General features: G+C 38.9%; 2 protein-coding genes across 2 annotated transcripts; both read left to right on the top strand.

Annotated features, from left to right (window-relative positions):
• The first annotated feature begins 967 nt into the window (after positions 1 to 967).
• On the top strand, positions 968 to 1,835 carry LOC126084711 (40S ribosomal protein S3a-like). The gene has a single exon (XM_049899436.1). The coding sequence runs from the start codon at positions 989 to 991 to the stop codon at positions 1,781 to 1,783; it is 795 nt and encodes a 264-aa protein (XP_049755393.1). The 5' UTR covers positions 968 to 988; the 3' UTR covers positions 1,784 to 1,835.
• A 16,644-nt stretch (positions 1,836 to 18,479) lies between these two features.
• On the top strand, positions 18,480 to 23,268 carry TSPYL1 (TSPY like 1). The gene has a single exon (XM_049899427.1). The coding sequence runs from the start codon at positions 18,564 to 18,566 to the stop codon at positions 19,887 to 19,889; it is 1,326 nt and encodes a 441-aa protein (XP_049755384.1). The 5' UTR covers positions 18,480 to 18,563; the 3' UTR covers positions 19,890 to 23,268.
• Positions 23,269 to 24,324: the final 1,056 nt, after the last annotated feature.

The following is a 24,324-nucleotide window of genomic DNA, read 5'->3' as shown; positions in this document are numbered from 1 at the left end:
TAGCAGCTGAGCGCTTAACCACTGTGCCACCAGGGCTCCTTATTATGGTAGTAGATGATATCTTAAGAGGCAAATAGATGCTTAGAGAAGCTGCACTTCTTCCAAATTAACATGTCTCGGTTTGACAAGGAATGACTGCTGAAAATGGCTCAGATAATTAATCTGAAAAAGATTCACACACAGGACCTTGCAAATAGATTCACCTAAGGTGGAAATGCAGTTTAGTTGTCTTGAGGTATGTATAACGAATCAAATAATCCTAAAAACATGATTATTGAAACATTTTAGCAAATTTAAAATAATTAATTAATGGTGATTACATCCTGAAAAGGCATTGTAATCCCCATTAATTAATTATTTAAAATTTACTAAAATTTAAACTGAGTTTCCCCAGAAGCCAACCCTAGGTCAGGGATTGAAATGCAAGTAATTTACTTAGGAGACGACCTCAGGAGGACTAGTAGGGGCTAAGGAAATGAGAGAAGGGAGGAAGGAAGCAATACAGAGTATCATTATGAGTAGGTTACTGATAAGCACGGAGTCCTCGGGCGGCACAAATGGCTGATGTGCGTGGCTGCTAACTGAAAGCTTGGCAGTTCAAGTTGTAGAGAAAAACTTGAATGCTCTTTCTAATTAAAACAGTGAGGTTTATTAAGGGTTTAAAAAAATTGCAATTGGGGAGCTATGTAGTCCATTGAAAATGGAACCAGGAGGTCCTGGGGCAGTTTCTTATACAAGTATTCTTATGGAGTGAAAAGAGGAACCAAACCAAAAAAAAAAAAAAAATAGGGAGGGAAATTACAGGAAAATCAATGAATATTGTAATAACCACACTCTGATTGGTTACTGGTTATTAATAGTATAATTAGTAATTACAGATAGTTTCACAGGATGCTTACATCATGGTCACAAGATGCTTACATGTGGTTTCTTTGTCTATGTTGCAAAAATATATTGTTGGCGCCCTTTTGGCTCTCTGAGCAGCACCATGGCGGTCGGCAAGAACAAGCGCCTTACAAAAGGTGGCAAAAAGGGAGCCAAGAAGAAAGTGGTTGATCCATTTTCTAAGAAAGATTGGTATGATGTGAAAGCACCGGCTATGTTCAATATAAGAAATATTGGGAAAACACTAGTCACAAGAACTCAAGGAACAAAAATTGCATCTGATGGCCTCAAGGGTCGTGTTTTTGAAGTGAGCCTTGCTGACCTGCAGAACGATGAAGTTGCATTTAGAAAATTCAAGCTAATTACTGAGGATGTTCAGGGCAAAAACTGCTTGACCAACTTCCATGGCATGGACCTTACCCGTGACAAAATGTGCTCCATGGTGAAAAAATGGCAGACCATGATTGAAGCACATGTTGATGTCAGGACTACCGATGGTTATTTGCTTCGTCTGTTCTGTGTTGGTTTTACTAAAAAACGCAACAATCAGATTCGGAAAACATCTTATGCTCAGCATCAACAAGTCCGCCAGATCCGGAAGAAAATGATGGAGATCATGACCCGAGAAGTGCAGACAAATGACTTGAAAGAAGTGGTCAATAAGTTGACTCCAGACAGCATTGGGAAAGACATAGAAGAGGCTTGCCAGTCTATTTATCCTCTCCATGATGTGTTTGTTAGAAAAGTAAAAATGCTGAAGAAGCCCAAGTTTGAATTGGGAAAACTCATGGAGCTTCATGGTGAAGGCAGTAGCTCTGGAAAAGCTACTGGAGATGAGACAGGTGCTAAAGTTGAACGAGCTGATGGCTATGAGCCACCTGTTCAAGAATCTGTTTAAAATTCAGATTTTTAATGGTAACAAATAAAAAATCTTATTTGTGAAAAAAAAATATATGTATATATATTGTTGGCAACAGTACCCAGACAGCACTCTTCATGAGTACATTTATTTTGAAGATGGTCACTTGGTTAATATCTCTTGGGGCATACGGTTTTACATCCTGGTTTTGACCACTGAGAAAAAAACATGTTTTTCTAAAAAAAAACATAGTTGTTAGCCTAGAAATCCAGACTAAAATTAGATAGCATGGTCAGCATATTATGCCTCTGTCTTACTGACTGCACTGAACATTGTCTTTTCCTGAGACAAAGTTCACCCAGATGCATCTCAGAAGAAAGGCCTGGCAATCCTTCCAAAAAAATCTACCATTGAAAACCCTATGGAGCACAGTTCTACTCTGATGCACATTGAGACACCATGAGTCAGAATTTACTCTATGGAAACTAGTTTGGTTTTATACTGATGAGGGCTGCTAGGTCTTGATCCCATTGGGGCCTTTGAGATGGTGTAGAACATACATCGGATTTGCTCCCCACCCAAAAGCCTAAGAAGCTAGGATATGTATTATTCAACTTGTGGCCCTAATACTCCCCAGCATGTTTTCTCCTTTTCAAAATGGGCTACTGAGAACTTGACATAACTAATGGCATGATGAACCTATAATTTTTTTCTGCCTGCCTTCTCCTTTCCAAGTACCTTTGTTAATGACTTTGTTTTGATCTGATGCTAATAACTTTGTTTTGTTTTGTCCAGCCACCTGTGACTTAAAATCCCTCACAGGGAAATTAGAACCCAGATGTCTGACGTGTATATTTTTAGCCTGATAAGGAGATGTCTGACATGTTATCTCTTTAGTCTTATAGTCTCTCGTCACTATTTCATAATGAATAACTCCTCCAGCCATGCCATCTGTGGGCTACCAAGGCACCTTCTAACCCTTGTAAAAACTCTGTACAAGCTCTAATGTAAAACTTCTGTTTGGAATTCCATAAATACAGCCTGTGTTGTTGTTGGATCCCCGGCGGTGTATACCTCCTAAATAAACTTTCTCACAGTTTCTAACTGGCGGTACGTTTCATTGGCTCGACTGCTCCAGGGCACGGGCCTAATAGGGCAACAAATTTCTTTTGGATTTGGATAGTGACTATTTCAAAATCATATATTAGCTATACTTATATCTTCTGGCAGCAGGGGGATATCTTCTTTGGATGGTAGAACACAACCACAACACAAAGACAGATAGAGGAAAGGCAGAACTTTCTGTTAGTTATAGCTCCAAATGACAGAATGTAGGGCCACATAGAGGGTTGCAGCCAGGTTACAGGGACAGGTTAATAGCAAGCCGGAATTGTAGGAGGCAGCTTAGGTATGGCAAGCAGGGTAGGGATAGCTAGGTTATACAGATTTCTTGAGGATTGGGTATTTTGAATAATTTCATGGGCTCCAGGGCATAGGGGCTATCACTACTTGTTTAATACATGGCCCTAGGGAGATTAGGTGGGTACATAGTGGCCTTGAAGTGTGAGAGCCCAATAAGGGAAGTGGTTGAGTGGGTATAGATTAAATTACCCGCTCAAGAATAAAGCTGACCAGTCTCTAGTCGGGCCACCAAAACTAGATCAAAAGAGCATTTAAAAAATATGTGTATTGCACTTATTTTGGCTGAGGGCTACTCCTGGGGGTACCAAATCCCTAGCATCCTGACCAGGCAGTAGGAAGCCTTCAGTATGCATTGAAACAGTGAATGCCAAGGAGATATTGACAGAGGATCAGATAGCTTTGCTCTACTTTACCTATTCAAATTATATTCTGAGTCTTACCACTTCTAATCACTTCCATGACTACAACCCTAGTCCAAGCCAATCTCAACTCCCCTGGACCACTGCAGCAGCTTCCCCACTGGTTTCCTTGCCTCCACTCTCACTCCTCATCCAATCTCCACAAAATAGCCCAAATGATTTTTCTAAAACATGAACCCGATGATGTCACCCCACCCTGCCAAGAGCTCTTAAATGGATTCTCATAGTAACCAGATTAAAGTCCAGCTCCTGTAGAGTCTTCAAAGCCTTACATGATCTAACCACCCCATCTCTCTGATCTCACCTCCCAAATTAAGCTTATTTGCAATATCCTTATGTTTACAGATTTGACCTATCTCGGGGCCTTTCCTCTTTTTATGTACCTTAGATGAAGGTTTACAGAGCAAATTAGTCTCTCATTAAACAATTAATGTACATGTTATTTTGTGACATAGGTTGCCAACCTCACAACATGTCAACACTCTCCTCTCCTTGACCTTGTGTTCCCCATTACCAGCTTTTCTGTCCCATCCTGCCTTCTTGTTCTTGCCTTGGGCTGGTATGCCGATTTAGTCTTGTTTTATGGGCCTATCTAATCTTTGGCTGAAGGGCGAACCTCAGGAAGTGACTTCAATAAAGGGTTAAAAGGATGTCGGGGGCCATACTCTTGGGGTTTCTCCAATCTCTGTCAGACTAGTAAATCTTTTTTTTTTTTTGTGTGTGTGTGTGTGTGTGTGAGTTAGAATTTTCTTTTCTCTTTTGTTCCTTCTATTTGTTACACTCTTCCCAGTGAATCTCTGCGTGTGCTACCTTTTCATCATTTGGTCTCCATTCAAATATCACCCCCACAGAAATGCCTCCTCTTACCACCTTTAGCTTCAGTTGCTCTTGAACTTTCTCTAGAGCATGTATTGGTCCCCCAAATTGTCTTTTTTTAAATATGTTTTCATGTTTATTATCTATCTCCCCACACCAAAATATAAACTCTTAAATGGCAAGGATTTGGCATGTCTTATTCAAAGCTATATCCCCAGTCTCTAGAATGCTGCCTAACCCCACTGCTGCCTGGCACATAATATTTTAGGAACATTTATTTATTGAAAAAACATGTTCCCAGATTGATGAGGCTGAATGATAAGGGCTTATCTGTCTTATATATTATAAATATAACTCCAATACCCGTTATTTATTATTGATTTGATAACTAGGGAAAAATGGTTTACTAAGTAAAGGCAAAACTGATGAGATTATGGAAAAATTTCCATCAGAGAAGTACCAATTAATAAAGTTTTATTTTCAAAGAGGCTTCTAATAATAATGTTCTAACTATTTTTAGAATGGAAATAAAAAGACAACTTACAATTTTCCTTTTCCCTTTAAATAAAGCTATTTCTATCTGTGGACCACAATTGTTCTCTTTCAGGGTTCAGAGTGGTTCAGAGTCATTCACCGAAAAATAAGTGAAACTAACAATATCAAAAAACATACCAATCAATCTCTGGGAGACAACTTATTGCTCTCTGAAAATCTAGACATTTCTAGTTTGCTAAAGATTTAAATTAAGGGTGTTGTATTTTGTTTTCCATATTGTAGTTCTGCTTTCTCACCCTATATGTTGACAAACTCAGTTACTGGATCATATCTCATCTTATATGAAGACCCTAAAATTAAAAAATCTTTGGGATGAAGTCAATTTTAAATAGGAACAAATAAATGCATGCTGTTAGGGTTCAATAAGACATTAATGACAGAACACAATACCCCACAGCAAGCATCAAAGCCCTTCAAATATGATCCAAGCATTTGTCTTTGAGTAGGATGTTGTCTGAACCTAGGATGTCTATCTCCCATCCTCTCCTTTCACACCTCTTTTCTTCCTTCAAGTCCCAGCTCAGGTGTCTCCTCTTCTACGAAGCTTTCTCCAAACCCCCAGGCACTCACTAGCTATTTTCTCTGTGCTCAGTGCTCAGATTGTACTCAATAAAATGTACTTAACATTCCCCTTTTACTCTGCAGTATAATGCTTTATTTTCAAATCATCCTCCACCCCACTGGACAGTCTCTCAAGGGCAGGAACAGTGTCTTTCATCCGAGAAGCCTCAACACTTATCATACCTACCACAGTAAGTGCTCAGTAAGTAGTTGGTGAATATTCTATCCATTTTAACAGACTTCAGGGTTCCAAGAGAGTATGTTCTGCACATATTATTGTGTTCTGCATTGAGAATTGGTAATAAAGATGGTTTAGGGGGAGATGGAAACACTGGTGGCATAGTGGTTCAGAGCTACACCTGCTAACCAAAAAGTCAGCAGTTCAAATCCACCAGGCACTCCTTGGAAACTCTATGGGGCAGTTCTACTCTGTCTTATAGAGTCACTATGAGTTGGAATCGGCTTGAAGGCAACGGATTCGGTTTGGTTTGGCTTTAGGGGGAGATTGGGGAAAAGACTTGTTATGCACATGTCTCTTCTCTTCCTTCTGTTCTCCCTTCTGGTCTCAGGACGGGGCCAGAGGCTAGATGGTAAGATTGCATTGAGGTTCTGACATGTTAAACTACCTGAGACACTATGACTCTGGTAGAGGTTTGCAGGCCTTTTCTCTGCCGTCTTCTCGCCTCCCTTTACAAACACCCCTCCTACCTACTCTCCATTCCAGGAGTCCCTGTCCCTTCAAGCTTTTCAAGTCCATTACCTAAGGTTTTCCCATCTTCCTTGATGCTTCTATTAATACTTCTAGACCCCAAATTAAATCTAAGAAGGCCGGTTTACTGATTATTTATTTAAACAAACATAAATATTATGGTATTGCTATTTTAAAAGCAATTGGTTACCTTGGATAAAATTCCAATTAATAAGCTATTCAAAGCTGGCTTTGTTTTTTGCTAGCTCCAGTACCCTGCTTCTAAGTCTTCCATATAAAATAGCTTTTCATAAAAATAGACATATTTGTTAACTATTCACTAATCATTAACATTTGCACACATTTTTAAAGAACATACCTTAAAAATAGGCAAAAGAAATACTACCAAATAGATCACCAAGGTCGCTTTTAGCTCATTTTTTAAAGCCAGTGACACTCCAAAATAGAGAGGGGCATCCCAAAAATTAAGTTTTTGACTGAATTTCAGCTGTTTCAAATCACTGTTTAATCCTAAATCGGCTTTTTCTCTTAGGTTTAAGCAAAACAAACAAACAAAAAAAGCCTGAATTCACCTTCAGTTCAACATCACAGTTTTGAGCAAGTGTTTTTGCTTTAACCTTTAAATACCAGCCAAAAGAGTTGTCAAAGAAAATCTGTTAGTTTACGTTTTCTCCTTTTGAATGAATGCTAAACTCTGTATTTGATCAAAGTTAAATTATTCCATTGTTGTGTGTGTTTTCTTTAATGTTTGTTTGGAAAATATTTTAAATCTGAAGTATTAACATCATTGTTAATATCACCATCTCTCTTTAGAATTACAGGAAGCAAGAAGTTCAAAGCCTCTTCCAATCCCCATTCCTTTGGAGATCACCACTGTTGGCAATTGGTGCATATCCTTTCCAAATATTTCCCCCATGTATACAGATATGTGGATGTGAATTAACATTATTTATTAAAATGCAATTATGACAGACATATTGGTTTGCAATGTTCTTCTACATTTAACTAATTAAACATGAATACTTTTCCAGGTCACTTCTTTGGATCTATTTATTCTTTTTAAAGGTTACATGACATCCAGTTGTATGAACATGCCATAATTTATCCGACCTTTCTTATAATGACTGACATTTAGCTTGTTCCTAATTTTACATTTGCTTTCTCAACACTCCCAATTAAATCATTCACTCCTTACTTGTTGCCAGGTCTATGATTCCCCAAAGGTCTGATTTATCTTAAAGTTCTGCCTCTCTGGGAGACATAAAGACAGGAAGTCCAGTACAGTTTATACACATGTTTAGGATTTTCACGTTTACTTCAGTTTATACTCATGTTTAGGATTTTCCTCAACCCCACTTCTCCCTGCAAACATTCTCCCCTCAACCACATATCTTCCTGAAAATGTCACCTAGTCTTTCTTCTGTGATTTACTGCTGGTTGTGCAAGAACTGGCCTCCCATGTCTGTACTTTCTTCTTCTCTTAGTCATTATTCCTGTAGCACTTTTGTCCCTGCACTCTTCTGAAACAGCTCTCACTTAAGGCACCCATGCCCACACAATTGACAATTCAGGAGCTTTTCTTCCCAGTCTTCATCTTACTCAACATGGCTGCATTCAGCTTCCCAAAGTCCATTCTCCTCTTGCCTTCTGGTTATTCTCCTACCTCTAATGGTTATTTCTCAGTTTCCTCTGCTGGTCGCACCTCATTTGTCTCTTTCATGTTGGTGTCTCCAGAGTTCTATTTTTGGCTCTCTTTTCTTCTCCCTCTATCTGTCTTTCTGGTGTTCTCATGTACTCTGATGGTTTCAACTATCACAGGTACACTAAAGACTTCCAAATCTCTATCTGTAGATGCCACTCTTCTCCTGACCTACAAATATGTCTTCCAACATCTCCCCTGGGCTGCCTCACAGTCACATGAAATTCTCTGTCTATAACTGAATTCATGATCTCTCCCCTTTCATCAAAACTTCATCCTTTTCCTATTCCTTAACTCAATCACATTTCCACCCATCCTTGTTGCTCCATCAAGAACAAACCGATCTTCCTCAACTCCTTTTTCTCTCCCATTCTTATTATCTAACTTTTCAATTATCTTTTTTTATTATTTCTCTGAAATATTCTGTTCTATAACATAACACATTTCTAAGGATAACTATCAATACTTGCCTGAATTACTATAACACTTAATAACTAATTTCCCAGCCTCTAATTGTATAACCTTCAAACCATTTTCCACATGACAATTAATGTCCTTTTCCAACACAATCCCATAGCAATTTCCTCTTTAAAAACCTCCGGTATTCTCTAATATTTGAAGATAAAAATGCAAATATATATATGTGTGTGTGTGTGTATATATATGTATATATATATATATCGTGTGTGTGTGTGTGTGTGTGTGTGTGTGTATGTCTAAAAGGTCCTTAACCATCAGACTCCATTTTACCTAACCATCACCCCCCCATCCCAATTGCTCTATCTTTCAGTCCTTCTCCAAGTTGACTGAGCTACTACTTGCATCCAGGTCTTTGCTCAGGGTATTTCGTCAGCCTGGAATTCTCTCTCCCTCTCTTTCCTTGTTATAACCTTACTCTTCCATTAGGACTTATCTCAAAATTATCTCCTCTGTGAATTCCTACCCAACTCTCTTATCAATGACAGGAATACAACATCCTGCTCTGTGCATCCAAAGGCCTTTGCCCATATCTCTCTTGCTGCAGTTATCACCTGGTATGATAATTATTTGTTTCTTTGTCTATATTCTCTACAATGCCATAAATCCCTAATGAACAGAGTCCTCATTTTTTAGCTATTTGTGTCCCATCATATATCATTATGCCCTGCATATAGTAAATGCCAACAAATATTGTTTTCGAGTTTATAGAGTTTGGAAAGAACAAATAAAGTGGTCAGTTTCCCAGTCTGTACCTTCGATCTCTTATGCTACAGATGGCTTTGCAAAGCACAGTGGTAACTAGAGAACTAAGCAAACTTAGAGCGGGTGCTGTTTCTGCTTTTTTGTATTAGTAACTCAGTTTTAAGTTCAATATTTACTCAGGAGTTTCATGGTTGTTGAGTGGTGAAAACTTTCTTTGGGAGAGAAGAAAGCAATTAAAATTTTCCCTCTCAGCTTTGGAATTAGGGGAATGATTCCAATAACCAGAGGCTATTATATGGGTAGATGATATGCTAAGAGGGAAGGACGCAAATTATCTCTCTCTTCTCAGGATGAGTTAGAAAGAATTACCATCAAATTAGACTTCCTGATAATAAGCCTTTATTTTCAAAACTTCCTCCTGAGAATAGGACAGTACAAGCTAATGAAATATTATTGCTATAGCTCTTTTATCTTTGAGTTTATTTATCAGCGAAAACAATCTCTGAATCCCACTTGAGAATCTGAAAATAGTTAAGTTAGAAATATAAGCAGTAGCAGTAGATACTGTTTCTTATATTTCTCTCACATTTAATGAATGCTTCCACATTGAGGGTGCTTGTCTCCTAAAACCCATATATCCTGCTTAGAGGATTATATTAAAGTTTTGATGGTTGTTTAAGCCAGCCTACAGTGTGGAATCATACAATTAGGCAGCGGACACTGCGTAAGAATCCTTTTAGTGCTAGGCACTGGAGATACAAACCCTGGAAAAAAGAACTTATCAAGAAAGAGGCGGCAGCCCTTGAGTTCCCCAGTTAACCTCAAAGATTTCAAGAAATCAGAAAAGCAGCATGGCATATTAAAAAGATTTTGGGAGCCAGGCTAACTGGGTTAATATTCACTCTCTGTTACTTACTAGCTATGTAACTATAGGCAAGTCACTTGACTTCTCTGAGATTTCCTAATCTTCACAATAATGCAAATACTACCTATGTCATAAAACCAAACCCAGTGCCATCAAGTCGATTCTGACTCATAGCAACCCTATAGGACAGAGTAGAACTGCCCCATAGAGTTTCCAAGGAGTGCCTGGAGGATTTGAACTGCCGACCCTTTGGTTAGCAGCCATAGCCCTTAACCAGTACGCCACCAGAGTTTCCCCTATGTCATAATGGAGATGAAAAATTAAATAAAATAATCCATAGAAAGGCTTTAGAGCAGTAGCTATTATATGGTAGACTATCGATAAATACCAATATCTCTACTAATAGTTGAACTAATGAATGATGGTCTCTTTCCAAGTTAGCCTTTTTCATTTTTAAAACAGATGTTCAGAGATGGAATTTCTTGCTTACAAACCGAAAGAAGTTGCAGTACAGTCTCAGAGCCAAAGAATTCACAAGACTGATTTCTCAGCTGAGGGATGAAGTGTTGTAACAACCAAAGTATCAGGTTAGATACTGTAATACGAATTTTTCATATTGAGTTAATTTTTATGTGGAAAGTAGTAAATGACCTTGATGAAATGTGCCTTAAAACAACAGGACTGTTTTTATCATGAAAGTCTGGTTGTATAAAAAGGTTCTTTGACCCTGGGACTGTATTCACATTGAAAAAAAATTACTTGCATTATTGAAAGATTATATATGAGCTCTGGCACTTTAATGAAAGGTGAATAACGCAGGCTCATGGGAACCATGTTTAAAGGTTTTTAGCTACTAATCCAAACCTCATATCATCTAGAAAATACACAGAAACATTTTCCCTTGTTTACATGTCTTAACCTTACAATTCTGAAATGTTTTCAAAAATAAAAGTCATATTTATAAAATAGTTTCACTGTCAATTTTTTGTCTTTTTATATCAAACTACAGGTCAAGTGATTTTTTAAAAAATCTATGTATTTTCATTAACTGTTTCACATATATTTTTTAAAAAACTATTTCAACTTATTTGGTGTCCCAGTAAGCATACATTTTATTGATTATTTAAATAACGAATGCAATTACAGGCCCTGGGTGGCACAAAGCAATAAGTGCTCTGCTGCCAGCCAAAAGATAAGTCCACCCAGAGATGCCTCAGAAGAGCAGGCCTGGTAATCTACTTCTGACGAATCAACCACCGAAAAATTCTATTTAGCACTGTCCTATTATGACACACAAGGGTTTGCCTCGATGGCAACTGGCACTGGTAATGTAATTACTCAAATTTTTCAACCAACCATTCCTCAAGTTGACCACGAACTTCATTTCTCTCCTTGAAGAGTAGTGGCTCAAACATTTCGGTAATTTAGCTAAATCTATAAATTTTACAGTGAAGGAACATAGTATTTGGATTATCTTTTTGATATTATGTGAGCTAGTGAATAAGTACTTCTAGACGGCACTGGGGTTTGGGTTTAGTGAGAATACATATTCCCAATTAAAAACACACAGTTTCTGCTAAAAAAAAAAATAACTAAAAACATAAATTTCAATATGTAATTTTTTCATAAGGCATATGCGTGCTGTCCCTATGATATGGAATTTTAGTTCCAGCAATCCCCACTTTTTCCCCCATATGAAGATACTATGTGTCTGGAACAACATTGTCCATTAGAATTTTCTGCCATAATGAAACTTGGCTAAGTATCTAAGTAGCCAGATGTGGCTACTAAGCACTTGAAATATGGCTAGTGTGACAGAGAAACTGAATTTTAAAATTTTCTTTAATTTAAATTAATTTAAATAAACACATGTGGCTACTGGCTACTATATTAGACAGTGCAGGTATAGTACGCATGTTGGAATGTGCATAGCTGGGGCACAATGAACAAGTAAGATTACTGAGTTCTCAAGACCCATCTCTTTCTCAAGCTATTCAACTCTTTTCCATAGTAGGATACAAGTCAAGTCTTATTTCTCCATTAAGCTTTCATTGACCACTCCAAGCAGTGTGTATATTTTTCTTCTTTGAGCTCCTATACACTTGTTTTATAATGAAATATAGTGTCTTGTATAATAGTTAAATTTTAATGTATATTAGTTTTAGTATAAAGTAATACAAATAATACTACCAACTTCTATTTGTTCAAAGCTTACAGTGCTAAGAACTTTATACACATTTCATTTTATTTTTCCAGCAAGCCTGTGAAGTATGTGTCATAATCTCCATTTTACTTAAGAAGAAAATGTGGTTTAGAGAGATGAAGTGACTTTCTCAGGTCAAACAGCTAGTGAGTGGCAGAGCTGGAACTTGAAGCCAGGTCTGTGACTCTAGTCCATAAAGGGTAGGGACCTTGTCACAGTAGGCTGGGTCATATGAGATTATTTGACCTGACTTGATTATTGAAAAAAATCATAACAAACCTAAGTGTGTATGAGAAAACTACTTTGTAACAGTTATAGCTCAGTGGAAATAAAAGATTATGGGGGAGGGATAAAAGATGATGATTTAATATAAATTACAAGCATGTCATTTATAGTGAACCCATAGTCATCAAGTCAACTCCAACACATAGCAACCCTATAGGACAGAGTAGAATTGCCCCATAGAGTTTCCAAGGAACAGCTGGTGGATTCAAACTGTTGACCTTTTTGTTGGCAGCCATAGCTCTTAACCTCTGTGCCACCAGGGCTCCTGTTTAGAGTGAAGGATCGACCTTCTTTTACACTAGGCATTTTATTTTCTTAAAGCCCCATTGCTCCCTCTAGTGACAAGTTATGGGAATACCAAACCTAGCAAATATTTTAAAAGAAATTTCTCAGGTGGAGCTGTACCTTCCTTAGGAGTCATCTTGGAAAGTTGTATGAGCATGTTTTGGTTATTCACAAGAATGGGAGTTGTTACGGGCCTTTATTAGGTAGGGCCAGGTATGCCACATGTCAAGTGATACAAGGGAAGTCTTTCTCAACAAAAAAACTGCCCCACTTTTGAGAGGGAAACCTACTTATACCTATTTTAAGCCTAGAATTTAACATCATTTTACATATAAAAACAAAATACGTTTGTGTTATTTTAATATGTAATGAGTTTTCCAGGAAGGAAATTATGGTATTTCATCTAATTTAAGACATCATCGGTTGTAAGACATGTTCTTTAAATATCACTGAAAGAGAGATATTGTCAATTAAACTATGACGCAATGCATTCTTATACACATAGTTTTTATTCTATCTCTATTAAAAGAGCTCTTTTAGACTTATTTAGACAGACTTTGAAAAACCAGATATCATACTTGGACATTTTTTTTATATGCGAAATGATGTTAAATTCTAGGCACATCCCTGACTCTCTGTCTTTCTTTCTTAGAAAATGTTGGTGTCATTGGACCTGATAGGGTTGAGAAAATATTGAATCTGAGCATCATGAGTAACTTCTTTTCCATTAAGTAGAAAGCATATATTTGGGCACTTTCCTAACAAATATTAATATGCTGGTGGATAGGAGACTGTGGGAAGAGAAAGAAAATTGTGTGTCAATTTAACATTAAATAAAGATGGTCTTACACTCTTAAGAAAGTGACTTCACTTTTTTCTTTAGAGAGGGTAGCAAAGCCTCTTGAGTCAAACTTCCTAGGTACAAATCATGTGTCTGTCACTTTGTACATCACCTTGGCTAAGTGTCTCAGTCTCTCTTTGCCTCAGTTACCTAGTGAGGAAAATAACAGTCAAAATAGCATTACCCCACAGGGTTCTTATAAAAGCTGAAAATACCTGTGATCATGCTTATAACAGTACTAGTACACCAAAAGTAGTAAATAAATGAAAAAACCCAAAACCCAGTGCCGTCGAGTTGGTTCCGACTCATAGCGACCCTATAGGACAGACTAAAACTGCCCCACTGAGTTTCTGAGGAGCACCTGGCGGATTTGAACTGCCGACCCTCTGGTTAGCAGCCGTAGCACTTAACCACTACGCCAACAGGTTTTAAATAAATGAAAGCTATCATTAATTACAACCAGGAAACATATCCTTCTGCAAAACAATAATGTCTGCTAAACTGATTGCCACCCGAGAAATCATTGCTGAAGACTCTATGATTCCTCGATATGACGGAGAATAGCTTCATGTCATTTTTTTTTTTTTTTTGGTGGATGTTTTCCTGAAGAACCACAATCTGTTCAACTACCTTTTGGTTTATTGCCAATTGCCACAGAAATGCTCTGTCATATACAGATATAGCCTATATTCCAAAGTACTAAAAGGTAATGTATAAAACATGGCCAAAATACATATCCCTCCTTCAAATAAAATAAAATGCCAATGTAGACACATTGTTAGTTTTTGTAGGATCATTTCAGGTTCTATTTTATTCAAAGCATCAGATATTGTTATCGTTATGCTGAGTACATGCAACAGAAGAAGCTACAGTGCTCCCATCCCTTGGGAAGATGCTGAAATGCTGGGATGATGAGACTGACATGTATGGAACAGTCACTAAGAGGAGGAATATAATTAAGTGCTACATTGCGTGGTAAACCTTATAAAAGAGCTCTAGGAAGCTCAGTGAACTGCAGAGCGGTCCAGGAAAGCTGCATCTAGGAGAGGGAGGAGGAGTTTAGCGGTTACTACAGGAAAAAAAAAAAAAAAAAATTTATTTTTTATTTTTATTTTTTTACAGGAATGATCTTGGTTAAGTTAGTTAACCTTTCAGAGTTATTATTTCCTTTTTTATAAAATTTAAAATTTTCATGCACATAAAACGCCTAGCACATTCTAAAGCAAGACAGGTTTATGCTCGGTCTTGGAGAATGGACAGGATCTGCCTAAAAAGATAACGTTTCAAAGAACAGATTAACCTGTGTCATGAAAAAGACACACATCTCCTTCTTAAGACTTTAGGTATAAAATGTTAAGAAAAAAAAATCCACAGGTAATATCCCTTTTACAATAATTATCTGTGGCAAATAGTAACCACATTTTTTTTTTCCTGCAGGGTAAAATAATTCCCCCTAAGCACATAAATCTTGGATCAGGTTAAAATCCAAGAAAGTACCTTCTTCACCCATGCAAAAAATAATTTAGGAAAAGAAAGGGAACAGAGTATGCAAACCTGCTTTTCCCTCTAAATATCTGCCTCTCAGTGGCCCATCTCCTCTGCAGTTGTTTAATTAAAAGTTATTAGAATCTGGGCTCTCCATTATCTATAATGAAGAGTTAAAATCATAATCATTTCTCTATTGTGATTTTCAGATAATTAAAATTCAAAGAAATGTGTCTCCTCATTTTCTGTATTTATTCATTCAAATACAGAAATATTCTGTATCACAGCTTTTTCAAATGTACTGACAGGAAGAGTAGGATGCAATTCTCCAAAGTGTCTTAACCTTATCTGGGGACATTACATTCAGCAGACTCCTGATTACATTAACATAACACCATCCGTAATTGGAATCTTTCCTAACATTATCAGTTAGAGGGCTAATTACGCTTTCAGAAATCCTAATGGTGACTTGGACAAATAAGGCAGTATCTTCTACGACTGGCGAAAGTCTGCTATTACTTTTTGCTTTAAAATAAAAGTATATTACAGCAGTAAAAGTTTCCACTTTAGGGCAAATTAAATTATTTCCATTCCAAGATAGAAGATGATTTCATACAATTAAAAAGAAGTGGGCTTTGTGGAAAGTTCCATTATTCATTCTTATCTCTACTAAAAGTAATTTCAGCCATGCATCGAAGGAGCTATCCATTTCTTGCAGAGGGAAAAGAAGTAAGGCCTGGAATCATTCCCTTCGCTTGCACAGAAAGGAGAGAAGAATCAGAAGAAGAGAAATGCTGTGCTGGTAGTTGGAAGCTGCTTTGCTATGTAAACACCTTTCAGAGTTTGTTTGTCATGCAGTGTGACCACACAAATGTAAATTATTTATAAAACAAATTGTTTTCCCAGGCTTTGATACATATGTAGAAATTCATTCTCCCGGCTAGGAGTTTGCTACTGCCGACAGTAGGTTGGTCCTCTGGTTTGCCAGTGGCAGCTGGAGAGCGGGGTGACAATTCATGTGCCCCTCACTTCTCTTTTGCAAACCCAAAGTTGTAGGCAAGAGAAACTGTGTTCTGTTTGTTTGCTAATTCATTTAACATTCTATAACGTATGGAACACTGTGCCAGGCATTTGGTACATAGTAGTGAACAAAACCATGTCCCTGTCTTCCTAGAGCTCACAGTATTTTCTCAAATATCTTTTTTTTTTTTTTGTAGGTTTTGGTTTTAATTTTGTCTTTCTGTGTATTGCCTAAGTACATTTATGGCCCCAATGTCCAAAAAGAGACTCCCACCCAGTGCCTCAAGCTATTATAAATCCCAGCTGTCAGGAAGGATCTCAGGGAAAGCAACCAGCAAGGTTGCAGAACCTGCTGCTAGAAAAAAAAATTGAGGCAAGCAGATTCAATCAAACTTCAATCCAAGCTGTACTAGTTTTCTATTTCTGCTGTAACAAATTGCCACCAACCCAGTGGCTTAAAACAATACAAGTTTATTATCTTACGGTTCTGGAGGTTAGAAGTCCTAGAATCCGTACGTTGACAGGTCTGCACTCCTCTGGAGGCTCTAGGGGAGAATCAGTTTCCTTGCCTTTTCCCGTGTCTAGAGAAAAAAAAAAATTTTTTATTTATTTTTGTTTATTTTTTAGAGGCTGCCTGCATACCTTGACTGCTGGTCCTTCCTCCATCTTCAAAGCCTACAGCATAGCATTTCAAATCTTTTTCTCTCTCTCCTGACCTCTACTTCCACCACCACATCTCCTTCTGACTCTGACACTCTTCTGATAAGACCCTTTGTGATTACATTGGGCCCACTCAGATAATCCAAGATAATCTTCCCATCTCAAACTCCTTTACTTAACGATATCTGCCAAGTCCCTTTTGTTCTAGGAATTAGAACGAAGGCATCTTTGGGGGCCATTATTTGTCAGCCTAACACACAGGCAAAGAAAATAGGGGGAAAATTGCCATTTCTACATCTTAAATCAACTAGCTGTATGTTTAAGTTCTGCAAGTTTGTTTTCTACTTCAAGGCCATTGTGGTAACACATTGTAACCTGTTTTTCTTTTTTTCCTCATAAAAACGGTGGTGGATGCCCCACCCCCCATCGGTATTTCTCTGATAGCTTACAACTTTGACGAGCTTTGTTGGCACAGTTGTTACAAGCTGGGCTGCTAACTGAAAGGTCGGTTGTTCGAACCCACCAGCTTCCAGGAAAGAAAGATGTGAGTCTGGTTCCGTAAAGATATACAACCTTGGAAATCCTAGGGGACAGTTCTACTCTGTCCTATAGCATCGCTATGAGTCGCAATCAACTGGACAGCAGTGGGTTTGGTTTATAACTCTAAGATGCCAGTTTTTCTCACAAGCCAACAAACTAAAACATCCAAAAAGACACTGACATCCCTCTCAAATGAACTCAATGAGCTGATTGCCCTGAAAAGATACTTCATTACAGTCAACCTTTCTTACTTTATAGAACTAAATACATTAACCGTTTATGGGGCTGGAAATAGCTGATCATTTCCTCTTTCCTGCAGGAAGAGACCATGGAGTAACATTTAGCAAATTGTTCCTGGCTTCCTGCCTGCAGACCTTATGCAGCATAATCTCTTGAATGCAGATTATAAATTAAGGACTGACAATAAACAATATGTATCACTTTAGTAGTTTAAAAAAAAAAAAAGAAGAAGAAGAAGAAAAAAAAAAACCTCTGAGTAGCTTTTTGTCCCAGTAACATTACAGGCTCGAATTTATATTTCCTGCCACTCCTACTTGAGAAAAGAGAAACAATTTGCTACCCACTTAGTTAAAAGTGAAGCTTTTGTTTCTAGCCATTATGGAATAACAAAGGATATATTTATTTCCCTATCTAAAAAAAAAGGAAAACTGGAAAAATAATGTTTTCAGACGTAGTACAGCAGTACAGAGCTGTGCCAGTTACAGGCTGGAAGGAGTTTCCAGATACATCGCAGGGACGGTCTCACTGCCTTCAGACTCAGAGATCCTCATTTTTGTAGTCCTTATATATATATGGGAAGGAGTCCCGGTGGTGCAGTGGTTAAAGCGCTGCGTCCCTTCGCTGTGTGAGGCAAAAAAGTGTTAGTCTGCTTACGTGAACATTACAGCCTTGGAAACCCTATGGGGCAGTTCTACTATGTCCTACAGGGTCATTATGAATCAGAATCTACTTCAAAGCAGGAGGTTTGGTTTTGATTTTGGATATTTATGTATATCGTGCAGATCAACGTTTATTAAACCAAATTACCAATCCAACTGATTAACGCTAGTACACTTCAACAATAAGCAGCGGCGGACCCAACCCCGGGGCTCAGCGAGTCTCGCGCTGTGGCGAGAGCCTTCAGCTCTGACGTCATCGCCAAGGTAAAGCTCGCGAGACTAAGAGTGGGTGGTGCGAACGGCCGGTTTGTCTGGAGTGCGGCTTCTTTGAGGAAAACCGTCGCCCGCTAGCCGAGGGTCGCCAGCTATCAACATGAGCGGCCTGGATGGAGGCGAGAGGACCCCTGTCTCCGAAGTCTGCAGCATCACTACTCCCGACCGTGCCCCAGGAAACCCGGACCAACACCACTGCGAGAGCCTCCGAGGAGAAACCGAGGCGACGGCGATGATGGCGGAGACGGGTAAGAGCAGCTTGGAGACCGTTGAGCCCCCACCACCCCAGCTTCCAGAGGAGAGGGACGCACCCCGGGACCCCGCGGCCTGTGGCGACACTTCCCGGATTCGAGTCAGTGGAGATCGCAGTCATCTGGAGACCACAGCGGGGAACGAAGAGGCTCCGCCTCCCACAGAGAGCCTGGAAGCAGCCTCTGCCTCCGTGGCAACTGATAACAGCCTGAAAAATGACTGTCTGGGTGGAGAGCCTTGCGGCTCTGGTGGGAAGAAGGCCCTAGAAACCTGTGACGAAGGGAGCTCCGAGTCTGAGGCGATAGTTGGGGCGAAGGCCAAGGACATAAAGACTGAAACGTGCGCCATCTTGGTAGTAGCAGTGGAGGAGGAGAGGGCTGAGGTGGTGGAAGAGAAAATGGAGAAGGAAGGAGTAATGGATGAGGAGGTAGTGGAGGAGGAGATGGAGATGGAAGAGAAGCCAGTAGGTGAAGAAATGGAAGTGGTGGAGGAAAATAGAGTGATAGAGGAAGCGAGACCCCGGCCCCTGAATATGGATCTCCGCATGAACCCTCTAGAGGCCATTCAGCAGGAACTGGACACTGTGAATGCTCAGGCTGACAGAGCCTTCCTCCAGCTGGAGCAGAAGTTTGGGCGGATGCGTCGACACTACCTGGAGCGCAGGAACTACATCATTCAGAATATCCCCGGCTTCTGGGGCACCGCCTTTCGGAACCACCCCCAGCTGTCCGCCATGATTAGGGGCCAAGATGCAGAGATGCTAAGGTACATAACCAATTTGGAGGTGAAGGAGCTCAGACACCCTAGGACGGGCTGCAAGTTCAAGTTCTTCTTCCGAAGAAACCCGTATTTCAGGAACAAGTTGATTGTCAAGGAATATGAGGTCAGATCCTCAGGCCGAGTGGTGTCTCTTTCCACTCCCATCATCTGGCGCAGAGGCCATGAACCCCAGTCCTTCATTCGCAGGAACCAAGATACAGTCTGCAGCTTCTTCACCTGGTTTTCAGACCATAGCCTTCCAGAATCTGACAGGATTGCTGAGATTATCAAAGAGGACCTGTGGCCAGATCCACTTAAGTACTACTTGTTGCGTGAAGGGGCCCGTAGACCCAGACGTCGCCTGATAAGGGAGCCAGTGGAGATCCCCAGGCCATTTGGATTCCAGTCCGGTTAACCTTTGTCCTTGGAAATACTCTAGCACAGGGTCCCCAGACCTGTGCTTGGGCAACGGCAAGGGTATGCTTTCTACTTTTTCTGTGCTGATTTTTCTGCGCCTTCCCTCTGGACATTCAGCTCTCTCAGCCTCCAGATTGAGACTTTCATGCTCCTCCACTTTAACGCGATCTTTGTGCTGTTCACCCGCTCTTGTATTAACACCACATACTGCGTGGCCATGGTTCACACCACTCCAAGGCAAGCACTAGATGCCGTAGATTACACTTTATCTGCACTGCTTGGACTTTCTTTATTTCAGGGGTCTCGGCTCTGGCTACCACCACCTGCATTTCTAGCTTTGGCTCCTACACACCTTGCTCTGCATCTGGCAGTCAAGGCACATGGCCTCTGGACAATTGGCTGGGTGTTAATGATGTCAAGGGAGAGCAGCAGTGGGCTACTTGGTTTGTGTGACTCCATTGGTCTTCCTACTTGTCACTTTCTGTTGCTGCCTCCTCCTGACTATGCCCCCTCTCCTTGGCTGCAGCCTTCTGAACAATCGCCTTCTAGACTGTTGTCAGCCTCACTGTCTGATTTCTAGTAAACAAGGATCTTCAAAACTGATGGTGGACCCAGGTTTCCAGCCAGCACACAAAAGATGCCTCAATTCCTCACACCCCCACCCCCCAATCTTCCAGAAACCCTATTGACTCTTACACAAATGGTTAGAGTCATCCTCATGGCAAAGGTGAGGATGATGTCCTTTCCAAGTACCAGGCTTTCTCAACCTCAACCAGTGAATTCACAAAACCTAGGTACCTTTATTTGCTTCCCTTCCTCATCCTGAACATGATAAGTTTCAGGGTAGCAGTAAATTTTTTCTCTCTCTTTAAAAGAAAAAAAAGTGATAGCTGAGAAAAATCTGTAAAAGCAGGCTTTTTAGTTTAATTTGGCTGTCATTTCCAGAAACAGGTTGTCCTATAAAATAGACTGCCAGAATTCTTATTGCCCCTGTACTGTCTTTCCAACTCCATGTCTCCCTTTTTAGAGAGAGATCTAAATACAATGAAAGATGATTTCTAGTTTAGAGTGGAAGAATTTAAGAGATTGTGGTGGATGCTCTAAGCAGCAAAAACCAAACAAAAGGCCAGAGGCAGAAATGAGCTACAGAATTGGGGCTAGAATTAAGATTGAACTGACAGAGCCTTTGAGAAAGGGGTGATGGGAGGAGAAATACTTTTCTCGGGTTTGGGATGGATAGAATTGAAGTGTTAAATAATACATTTTTTTTTTTTTTTTTAGAGTAGGGTTCTTTAAGGAAACGATGCAACTTCAGGTGTTTTCTTTCTTTCATGTGACCTTATTTATGTTGAAGATTAATACTGTTCCTTTTATTTCAGTATTATATAAAATGCTGTTACCTTTTATTTCTACCTACTGGAATAATTGAGCTGTACAGGCTTTCTTTTGCTTTCAGTTGGGAACATTTGGAAGCATATCAACCTTATTTTCATGTACAATATTAGAAACTTATTTGAATATTTGTAGCAGTTGTCATCTTATTTCTGTTAAAGCTGTATCCTTAGAAATATAGTTCGAATAACTTGGTCTTGTCAGACACTGAAGACTTTGGAAATTACTATTTTCTTGGAAAAATAACCTACAAAAAATTTGTGGCTCCAATTGATTGCCTCACCTGGTAATATTACTTGGTAACACTTAGTAATTGATGTGTCTCTTTTTCTAAATAGCATAAATACTCCTGAGCCTGCTCTCTGTCAAATGGGAAGTGTATCATTGACATACTTGTCTTCCCTGTGTGCATGATGGTAAAATAAAGGCATGTCATTCAGCTAAATTTCTTATTTTTCATCTTGCCGATAAACATGCTTGAGTGAGATTATTCAAGTTAATGACATCCTGTGGAATCATCAGACTTCTCAAATGGACACATAAGCATTGTCCCAAAGGTAAGAGAGAAGGGCACACTACTGTACCTTCTAAGGTAGGGAGGGTTGTTGCTGCTGCTGTTGTTTGCTTTAAAATGTTAGTTGCAAACTACTTATGGACTTCACTTTTTTCATAAAACGTGCAGCATCACTGCCCATCCATTTCTGGAATCTTCCATTTCTATCTCTGTAAATGATACTCTCAGGTCATTCAATCGCTTTTTTTTTTTTTCATTTGTGCATTCAGTAAGCAAATGTTCAGAGTACCTACCATAATTGATGTACTCTTCTATTATTATACTTTCTCTTCTCTAAACACTTGTTCACTGTTTTCTTCAAACCTCTTCATCATTTTTTAATTATGTCAGATCTTTTAAGACCTGGCATATTTCATAACTCCTCTGCCTTACAGTCTTTTCTGTTCTCTATAGGGAAGATGAAATGTTTCTTTATGTTCTTAGTTTACTTTGTAGGGAACCTCTGTCCTAAAAATTACCCATGCTTATTCATTACACTGAATTCCACAAATATTTATTAAGGCATCTGTTAGGCCCTGAGAAAACAAAAAGAATAAGATAAAGTCCGTTCCCTTCATTGTGAGAACTGGGGGAAAGACTGATAACGCAAACAAATAACTGACACAGTGAAGATGCAGTTTTACGTGTTCGTCAGTCTTCCCTCTCACTAGTTTAGAAGCTTTGTGAAAGCAGAGATGGGATGTCTTTTACATCCCTCACTGCATCTAGCATTCATGTTTTACTCATAGTTGTCAGGAGATGTTTATTGAATTACAGAATGAAGAAGTTTTTTCCGGTTCCAGTTGGTGGGAAGTCTACCCCATGTGTGTCAGAGAACTGTGCTCTATAAGGTTTTCAATGGCTGATGGTTTAGAACTAGATCACTAGGACTTCCAAGGTACTTCTGGTTGAACTTGAACCTCTAACCTTCTGGTTAGCAACCAAGCTTGTTAACCATTAGCACTGCAAGTCTTAGATGGGGAAAAAGAACAGAAACCAACTGCCCAGAAAGACTTTTGATGAGGGAATAGAAAAAAGAAACTACTTTTCAAGGTATTTCTAAAATATGTCAAAATGATTGCAAAGCCATTCCTAAACAGCAATATGTTTCATTTAATTATTAGAAAATGTTTAATCTTTCACTTTCCGTTTTAATAGAACATTACTTAGCTTTGGATCAACTTTTATGCATTTTGTTTTTGTGGTTAATACTACTAGAGATAGGGGTTAGAACTCTAGACCTGTGCTGTCCAATACAGTAGCCACTAGCCACCAGTGACTTGCACACTTCAAATGTGCCTAGTCCAGATTGATATCTGCTGTAAGTATAAAATACACACTGAATTTTGAAGTCTTTGTAGGGAAAAAAGAATGTAAAACATCCCAAGTTTTCTGTATTGATTGCATGTTGAAATTATTTATATATTGAGTTAAATAAAATATATTAATAAAATTAGTTTCATCTGTTTATTTTTTAATGTGACTACTAGAAAATTTTAAATTACATAGAACAGTATCTAGACTCTCCTGACAAATATTACAGAATATATAAAAATATCTGAAAATTCAGCATGCTATTACTTTCTCCCTGTTAAATTTTTTTGTGACTCTAGGATAAGAGTTATCTGGCTAAAATCTAAAATGAATAAAGTGTAGCTAGAGGGTATACTTTTTTTTAGTTGTATTTTATTGTATTTTTTAGTTTAAGATAGAAGTGATGCTCAAAATATAAAATTTCAGTTATTTTATGTGTTACATGGTTTCTAAATTTTAATGATGTGCAGCAACAGAAAGGGAAAATATCGAAATTAGCATTGCATGAAGTAATTCAATGAATGTTACAACTTAAAAGGAGGACACTTTATTTTTTAAAACTAACAGTTTTTTATTGTGGCAACCTGAGAATAATTTGTATTGAATATTAAGGATTATACGGGATAGTAAAGTAAAGGTGGTTCTTCCCTTGAGGAACTTTGTCACGGGGCGGGGCGGGGGGGCTACCACTCCTTGGATTTTTTCTCCTTTTCCAGCAAATGTACATACTCGGATAGCCACCACACGCAAGCAAATTCAGTAGGGATCAGCTTGGCCAAAAGGAGGTATCAGAGATGATCAGGACCAGCTTCCCTCTCTCAGTGTTAGCATGTAATTTAGGTGGTAGGCTATAGCTGTAACAGATATGTTCTTTATCCATTCATTAATATGCGAGTGTTTTGGGAGCAGAGCTTTGTCCATGTTTGCTTCAAGTGTATTGTTTCAGTTCTGAAAGGCCACCTTGATCCATTCCTCTGGCCTCAGGTTCTCAGGACCTACAGAAGAGTTTCTTTCGGGCCACAACAGAAAAAATGGATGTTTGCTTTTTGGCTTCTATTTTGCAGGATTTTCAGTAAAGGTAATTTCCTTGAGAACAGGCCAGGAGGAAATGGTTCTGTTATGATCACTCAGGTAAATTACTAATTGATATAAATACCCAGATGTCTTAGAAGTG

Source organism: Elephas maximus, chromosome 1 (assembly GCF_024166365.1).
Source record: "Elephas maximus indicus isolate mEleMax1 chromosome 1, mEleMax1 primary haplotype, whole genome shotgun sequence".
Taxonomy (NCBI): domain Eukaryota; kingdom Metazoa; phylum Chordata; class Mammalia; order Proboscidea; family Elephantidae; genus Elephas; species Elephas maximus.
Note: the sequence above shows the minus strand (reverse complement) of the source record. Positions and strands in the feature narration are given on the sequence as shown.